Source organism: Drosophila montana, unplaced genomic scaffold (assembly GCF_035044405.1).
Source record: "Drosophila montana isolate Dmon_TW-CO22-7 unplaced genomic scaffold, ASM3504440v1 contig_189_1, whole genome shotgun sequence".
Lineage (NCBI taxonomy): Eukaryota > Metazoa > Arthropoda > Insecta > Diptera > Drosophilidae > Drosophila > Drosophila montana.
The window spans coordinates 27,620-36,117 of NW_026996818.1; the positions used below are offsets into that span (position 1 = coordinate 27,620).

Below are 8,498 nucleotides of genomic sequence, written 5' to 3' on the forward strand. Positions count from 1 at the left end.
ATCCACTGCTTGAATGTGTGTGTGTGCATGTATACAGAAATTCTTGGAATTTGCGCTTGCTGCTGCACGTGTTTGCAGGCCAAAACACATTTTCTTTCGTGTTTCTTAACCGATCTTGATGAAATTTTCAGTAGTATATCTTATTGTACTATTAAATATTCGTGTATTCTCAAAATGAGAATTGCATTTAAATTGTGGTTAATTAGATAGGCAATACAAATTGGCTTACTAACATGATTTATAGCTTTGTGGTGGTAACGGGGAGGTGGCGATAGCTATAAAATGAAAGATACTTGATATATATATCCTATTCTAGAAGCTAAATGTCAAGTTTGGTGACTAGTTCATATTATTTACCAAAATTGCTCAAAAAACAGGTTTTCGATACCTATTTTTATCGATTACTTGGAAACGGGGCAAGTTCTCGAATATCGGAAACAAACTCGATCTGCGCATGGACTAGGAGGACCTTCAGCTAAAATTTCAGTTCTTATAGGTTCTGAGATCCTTGCGTTCATACATGCGGACAGACGGACGGACGGACGTTCGGACAGACAGACGGACATGGCTAAATCGATTCGGCTGTTGATGCTGATCAAGAATATATATACTTTATGGGGTCGGAGATACTTCCTTCTTCCTGTTACATATATTTGCACAAATACATTATACCCTTTTTACCCATTTTCAATGGGTTCAGGTAATAAAAAAAACACTATTAATCCATTTTAGTTTTCTCCAGACTCCTGGCTCCAGACTCAGGCATGCCCGCCCTGCCTGAGTCGGACTCTTAATCCTCGTCTCCCTCATATTGGCCTACATCAGCCTGCGTCGGCAGTCATGCCTTCCAATGGAAGGACTTAACGGAACGGACTCACTCAATTAGGGTTGGTTGGGTTCCGCCCGTTGCAGCTCGCATCATTGTCTTTCTTTTTGCGCCGCTTAAACTTTTTGTGTTTTCATTTTGAGTTATTAAAACGAATCTTGGTTTTTTTTATAGTTTTATCTGTTTGCCCGACACAATCTTTTTTACTGAATGCTTATTCGATTTTACTCCCAATACCCCGACGCTGCCGATAATATCAAATGAAACAACACCAGATTATTGTAAAGACATAGACAAAAATAAACGCTGCACTGAACAAAAGGCGGGCACTGCTACTGCCAACTTCTGACGAGGAGGTGAGCATACTAGTTTTATAGCCGTAAATCCTTTGCGTGAAATACTCCTAACACGCGTCTCTGCAGCTCTTCTAAATCGTAGGCGTTGGCGCCTACAGCTCGAACGACGCGCCTATTTAGAAACTTCCGGGCAAACTTGGCTTGGCAACTTCGATCGCATGCAGTGTGCAGGTAACTTGACCTCGGATTCCAGGATTCTTACCAGCTTATAGCTGGAACCATTCAAGTACATGTGCTGACGAAATACCGCGACGAAGGGAGTCACCCCCGTAGCGCTATGAACCGCATTCCGAATCGCCACCTCAGGTAGGTGCGCATCCTAATCCTTATGATTCTGATCCATATATTCCATGACCGACTGTACCGTTCGGATTTTTGAGGTGAGTACACGGGGGAGAATGTCTAATGCCTCTATTGCCTCAAATGACTTGGATATGAACTGCCACCCATTATACGGGTGGATCACCTCAGGCATGCCGAATTTGAAAAACACTTCATGCACCAGGATGTTCATAACTTCTGCTTCGCTGTCTTCTCTCATGGCCTTCAGGAACGTAAACTTCGAGAAGTGGTCTAAGGTGATGAATAAATTTCCCCAGAATATCTTCAATGGGCATTGGAAGTTCAGAGGAACTTCACTCGGAACACAAAGTCCTCGCCGAAGTTCATAGCGTCCTCACCGTCAAACGACGTTATACCGTTCGCCTTTTTCTGTACGTTGGCATACGCTTCCTCCGGCCGACAGTCATCCACTCTCCGCTCTTCTGCCCGGAAGTGACGATTATTAGAGTTAGGCAGTCCCTTGCCATCTGTGTTGAAGACTGGGCTGCTGGACGAATAATCTGCTTCATGCGTGCCTTGCCTCAGTGGCTTCGGTACCACCGAAAACGTAGTGAAAACGTTCAATTCTGGAAACCTTCGCGATCCTTCGATGGCGCCCGCTTTCGGATCCGGCACGATGGGTCTCGGTTGCGCCGGCGCAGCGTTGGGCTCTCCGGCATGGCTCCCTGGCGTCCTGAGCACATCGATGATGCCCTTCATCATCTCCATGAAGGCTGCCCGCTGGACTCTCTGATGCCGGATGGTATGATAGGTGTGATAGGTATGATAGGACATTAAAGGTCTGATCCGACTCAAATTGGCAATGGTAGAGATCTTGTCGCAACGACGGCCAGTGAGACCTTCACATTTAGGATGGATCATATTCTCATACAACCAACAATTAATAAATTGCGACTATGTAAAAAGTGCAAGGTTTATTGCAGCACTGCATAATGGCAAATGGGATTTGACGAAAAGAAAGCTGCGAGAGCGCAAAACGAAAACAAATAACGGCGAACAAAAATAGAACAAGCAGTACCAAAATCTGGCGAGAGCGCGATGCACAAGAAGAATATGCACAAGCGAACATACGCACAAGCAAGTGCATGCCAGGGGAGCGCCAAAAAAAAGAAAAATGCTCAAAACAAAATTAACAACGACGCTAGACTGACACCACGGTTGATATATGTAATAATTTACAAACTTACCCTGCACAACAGATAACACTATTCACAAGGTTCAAATCCTTTTTATTTCATTAAATAAAGCACGTAAACTAGAGATATATAACTGAAATAAAGGCTTAGAAACACAAAAAAAATATAAAAATTGTAGAGCACAAATAAAGCACATTAATCACACTCAAACTGAGAGCTCTTTCTGCATATGAGAGTGTTTAGTATTTGTATTTCTCCTGCGAAGATTCAGACGATAAAAACGTTGTTTAGAGTCAATCATTTAAAAAAAATCAACAATAGAACAACTAGAAGCCTTTAAACTTTAAATGAAGGAGATACTAGCCTTCCAAGACTCGAAAAAGCCAAAGCCAATAGATTTTCGTGGCAGACGCCTTCTCCCGCCAGAAATTAACGCCCCAGACTCAGATGTGGCCACAATGAGGAATCTCTTTCAAACACGATAGTGACAACAGAAAACCGGTAAACTGTTTTAGGATCCCATTAGTCATTGAAGAAAATAGCACCCGTTCAGTAAAAAGTTAATTTGTATACCCTGAACCCATTAAAAATGGGTAAAAAGGGTATAATGTATTTGTGCAAATGTATGTAACAGGCAGAAGGAAGCATCTCCGACCCCATAAAGTATATATATTCTCGATCAGCATCAATAGCCGAGTCGATCTACCCATGTCCGTCTGCTCGTATGCATGAACGCAAGGATCTCAGAACCTATAAGAGCTAGAGACTTGTAATCGATAAAAATAAATATCAAAAACCTGTTTTTTGAGCAATTTGCGTAAATCTAAGAGCTAGAGTCACCAAACTTGACATGTAGCTTCTAGAATAGTATATACATATATCATTTATATGTATATATCAAGTATCTTTCATTTTAAAACTATCACCACCTCCCCGTTACTACCGCATAGCTATAAATCAAGTAAATAGACCAATCTATGCTGCCCACCCATATAAGCAAATATAATAATGGAATTGACTTTTTGAGAATGCACAAATATTCTATGGCACATTTAGATGTACTGTAATCAAGATCCGTTAAGAAACACAGAAATTATTAAAGGAAACGTGTTTTGGCTTTCCTCGTATCAGCGGCCGCAAGCGAAAATTCCTGTATACATATACACATTCATGCGCGTCCGCTTTAATTTCTATCAACAGCATTTCAATTGCGTATGTATTGTTTTCTGTGCTGCTATTTTAATTCGTTTTTTCTCAATAAGACTCAATTATTGGTGTGGCTGTTGAGTAGGAGCGGCAAGTAGTGCTGTCTGTTGCGAGTTCGAACCCTGCCAAGGGAAATTATTTTTTTTTTAAATTTATCTTTCTTACTACTAAAGCAAACGAGAGAGTTGCGCAAGCTTCATTTGGGGTTGGAATAAGAGGGTTCAGGGTATCCCCTGGTCAGGAGCTCCCGACTAGAAGCTCTTACTTGTTTTAAAAAAAAATTGTCATGTCATTCAATATTTCAGACCGAAAGACTCCTACAAATGTTACAAGACGTTGTGAAAGCGCATGTATTCAACGCGATACATTACGAGCTGCCAGTATTAGCCTTAACCCAAAACAAGCACATAAGTTGAAGCATTCCCTTCAACCACAATCAGATCCTCTAAAAATATTATCATAGATTGCCACGACAGAGCATAGCTGAGCTCATTGCGCAGCTCAAAAGAACACAGAACAGATATTTCGTAATTATTTTATCCCTAAAATGAACCCGTTAGCAACGGAAATAGCCGCATATTTTTGGGTTTGTACCGTGAATAAATGCAATAGTCACCCTCATCAATCGATGAGCAGAGTTCGAATACCTTCCAATGCTGGACTAATACTTCATGTTGACGTCTATTCCACGGATAGGAAATATTTTTTTCTTATCCTGCGTTGACTTCTTTTCTTAATTTGGAGTAGCCCAAGCTTTTGATTCACGTACAATCGTGGACATTTAAGTTCTGATCCTTCAATTATTAAACCAATTGACTGTGACAATGAAGTTGCCAAATTCCGAAACCGTAAGGCAAATTCTGATGAACAATATTAACATTCAGGTCTAAATCCAATACAACTCGCGGGCACGTCCAGTTAGGAGTAGGTGAAAACCACGCAGGATTTTCTTCATCGGGCATTAATATTGCCTCTGCAGGAACTTCACTCGGACCACAATGTCCTCGACGAAGTTCATGGCGTCCTCGCCGTCAAACCTGACGTTATTCCGCTCGAGCTTGAGATACTCCGTTTCCTGTACGTTGGCATACGCTTCCTCCGGCCGGCAGTCATCCACTCTCCGCTCTTCTTCCCGGAATTTCGATGAACAATATTAACATTCAGGTCTAAATGGCACCACCTCTGCATTGAACCTCTAACGGACAGGTCGAGCGGTTCCCTTGTACCCTCTGAGATATAGGCCGTTGATTGTAAATAATAAAAAAAATAATAAACATTTAACTGATACTATCGATATCATCCTCATTGTAACCGTAAGGCCGCAATGTGCGTCTAATTAGTGGCGGTGAATTAGCGTCGATTTTTGGTACTTGGTATTGGAAAACGAATCACTTACTTTTAAATGCTTGTAATTATTTTTTTAAGCACAAACTAAATACATTTAAATGCAGAATTGCAAAAAATTCAATTATTTACTGCATACCTTTATTTGTTTTTTAATTTCAGCATATAATATGGGTAAACAAAGGGGTTGAAAAATTAGGTTTCCACCATTTTTTAGGTATCTTAATTCAGGGATAATGGCCCCGAAAACCTTATAAGCACGATTAAAGATCTTTAAGATATTTGTAAAACAGTGCAGCAACCTCGTTGCTAGCCCCATACAAAATGACCCCATACAATTACGCATTAATTCGAAACAAATCAATCAGCCAGTTATTTAGAAAAATAATAAAATGTGAACACACCTTTGTTGTTCATTCAAAAGGCCTATCAAATTACTAGCTCCAACGGGACCCGAACCACTGCTTGGAATCAGTCTTAAATAATTTTATGCAGTATTGACCGGGAACAAATTAATTCAAATTATTTGTATATATGTGTTACGGAACTGCTTGTTTCTCTGTGGGCCGCGCCGGCTGGCTCATCGGTCCTCTGGGTGTAGTCCCATCCCTTGCCCGCAGTCCGCACAATGGATATCAACAAAACTACAACGTCTGTAGCAAAACAGACCTACCACTATTCAAAATGAACCACATAATCGATAACAACAAACAGCCGGAACTATTGACAATGAACAACACTAACAGCTGTAACAACAAGAAAATGTAAACAATGTCCGGTTCCGGACCCAGCGTACACGCCTTACCTGAGACGATCACCTGATCTCGTCTCCCTCATTTTGGCCACTAGATGGCCTGCATCAGCCCGTCGGCTATCATGCCCCCTCTCCCCATCAATTGAGACTAAGCCGGACATTTCTCTCTTCAGTAGGTGCGTATAATTGGTTGCGTTTCTTATAATTACTAACAATTTTAACATCTCTTATCTCCTACTTTCCCAGGGTATCCCCGTTCTGCAATTTAGGATTCCAAGCAAGCTGCCTTCAGCTCGTCAACAGGTGCGTTCATTCTTTGCTTTGCCTTATAATTATCACAATTGATCTTAATTTTTAAAAATTAATTTTTCTTACAGAATACATTCGTTTTTTAACAACATTAAATTGAACAGGCGACGAAAACACTGCTGAAGTTATTGCCAGTCAACAAAAAAAAAACAAGGGGAAGATACAAACACCAGGCAATTATTGCACCAATTGGAGAGCAAGTGACCGATCATAATGGGTAATCTGCACATATGGTGCATGACATATATATACATATAAGCGGATATTGCTCGTGCACGAATTAACAAAAATCTAATTATTTTCTTTTTTTATTTATTTGGCAGACGTAATAATCTTTGGGGCCTTTCCTTCACTGTTCACACTTTCGGAAATTTTCTTAAGTGAAACTAGGCGTAAGTACAGGTATATATTTATACAAGAGAACTAATACTAATGATGGCAAAAAAAACCTTTTCTTAGTCAGGGGTCTCGAACATGAGTTTACGTCTGACTCTGCCTGCTACTCGGGGCGAAGAAGGATGACATAGAACTGACTCACTCGGATGATGCTGGCGGGGTCTCACCCGTGGCCGCTTCTTAACCTATCCTCCTGGATAGCGTCGATGATCAGTACGCCGAAGGTATGGCTGACGTGTGCCGCTGCGTCGAAACCTGGCCTGGGTGTAACTATGTTGGCCTCTCTGGTCCGAGAGCTGGTCCCTTCGTTGCCGAAACCGTGGGTCGTTTCTTTTATTAATTGTCTCTTTTTTTTTATTTGTTCGTCCCGTGTCGCATGTAAGTTTTAATTTTTTTTTAATTTTTGTATATCGTGACACAATGTTTAAATTCATGTTTCATTATTAAACAGCAAAAATATTCATTGTTAATTTTAATTTGTACGCGTCTAGTCAGCTGGCCGGTTAGATAACTTTTCTAGAATATCTTTATATGGAGCCGACATGTAAAAAGAAGAACTTTAAATTCGCCTCGAGCACGGCACGCCCGCCGTTGACCGCTTTCAAAATCGAACTCCTGCTGAACGTTTGGGCAGCAACAGCATCCGATCCGCTCTCCCCCTAATCTCTCTATGAGCGGATCGGTTGCCCAATCATGATCGCTCAATGTCGTAACCCCTCCCAGCGCAGTGTATCGCAAGCCGGGCGTTGCCACTTTTCAATTAATTGGCACCGCTGTGTGCCCGGTTTCACTCCTGCTACTCTGCTCCTACGATAAAAATATATCGGCGTGGCAGTTAAAAAAGAACGCAGCCAACTAGGAAAACTATCAATTCTGCCAATAATGTCAAATACAACATATGAAAGAAATGAAGACTTTAAAATAATTGACATACAATAAAACATTATCTTTTGGCCAAGACTGCTGCTAAAGAAGGCAACAGTGCATATATTTATTTATATACAGTATTATAACAAAAAGGGGGCAATATGTGCCGATAATATCCGATAATGGCCCTGCACGGTAGTTTTTCATATAGACCGCATATTAAAAATCATTTTGCTTTTTAAATTAATGAAAATCGTCCAGCCAGTTTTTAAGAAATTCTCATCTTTCTTCTTTTCTCATTATGCCCTATGTTATTGCAAAAAAAAACTAGCTGTCAATATTTAACATTTTTATTCATTAAAATGGTGGCAATATTTCAACTAATTTCAACCTATATTTATTAATTTCTCCGATCATGGCCGTAAATGCACGGTTGGTTAACATAAAGACTGCGAATTATCAATCATTTTGCTTTTTAATTTAAGAAAATCGTCCAGGTAGTTTTTAAGAAATTCTCATTTTTCTATTTTGCTCATTATATTATTATGTTATTGCAAAACAAACAATATTTATTGAACATTATTATTAGTTAAAATGGTAGCAATATTTCAACATATATCTACCAAATGGTGGCAATATTTTTTTGGAACGGTGCTTAACTAAATAAGTTGGCAATATTTTGAATTGAGAAATGGACCTGACGAGTCACCAACAAAAGCATGCCTCAACAAGCTAAAACAAAAAGGACTCGGCTAATTAAGCCTTGCCAGCCCAAAACTATAAGCTATGCTGCATTATAAGGGCTCATCGGAGTAAAATAAAACAAGTAAGAGGTTCTAGGCGGGAGCTCCCGACTAGGGGATACCCTGAACCCTCTTCTTTCAACACCAAATGCACCAAAAAATAAAATAAAACAAGTAAGAGGTTCTAGTTGGGAGCGGCCCGACTAGGAGATACCCTGA

General features: G+C 40.3%; 1 protein-coding gene and 1 long non-coding RNA gene across 9 annotated transcripts; both read left to right on the plus strand.

Moving 5' to 3' along the window:
* The first annotated feature begins 421 nt into the window (after positions 1-421).
* LOC135441242 (uncharacterized) lies at positions 422-2,663 on the plus strand. 8 transcript variants are annotated; one of them, XM_064700779.1, is made up of 4 exons: positions 422-1,182; positions 1,249-1,487; positions 1,543-1,562; positions 1,733-2,663. In XM_064700779.1, exon 4 carries the CDS (start codon positions 1,792-1,794, stop codon positions 2,299-2,301), a length of 510 nt encoding a protein of 169 aa, XP_064556849.1. In that variant the 5' UTR covers positions 422-1,182; positions 1,249-1,487; positions 1,543-1,562; positions 1,733-1,791; the 3' UTR covers positions 2,302-2,663. The 8 variants fall into 8 exon arrangements, with proteins under 8 accessions (XP_064556849.1, XP_064556848.1, XP_064556844.1 ...); XM_064700778.1 differs by having other exon boundaries at positions 424-1,182; positions 1,249-1,562; positions 1,654-2,663; XM_064700774.1 differs by having other exon boundaries at positions 424-1,182; positions 1,249-1,353; positions 1,395-2,663.
* Positions 2,664-5,721: 3,058 nt separating this feature from the next.
* LOC135441245 (uncharacterized) lies at positions 5,722-6,985 on the plus strand. Its single transcript, XR_010438438.1, has 5 exons — positions 5,722-6,140; positions 6,211-6,267; positions 6,342-6,490; positions 6,597-6,665; positions 6,733-6,985. It is a non-coding gene; the product is annotated as an uncharacterized LOC135441245 (long non-coding RNA).
* Positions 6,986-8,498: the final 1,513 nt, after the last annotated feature.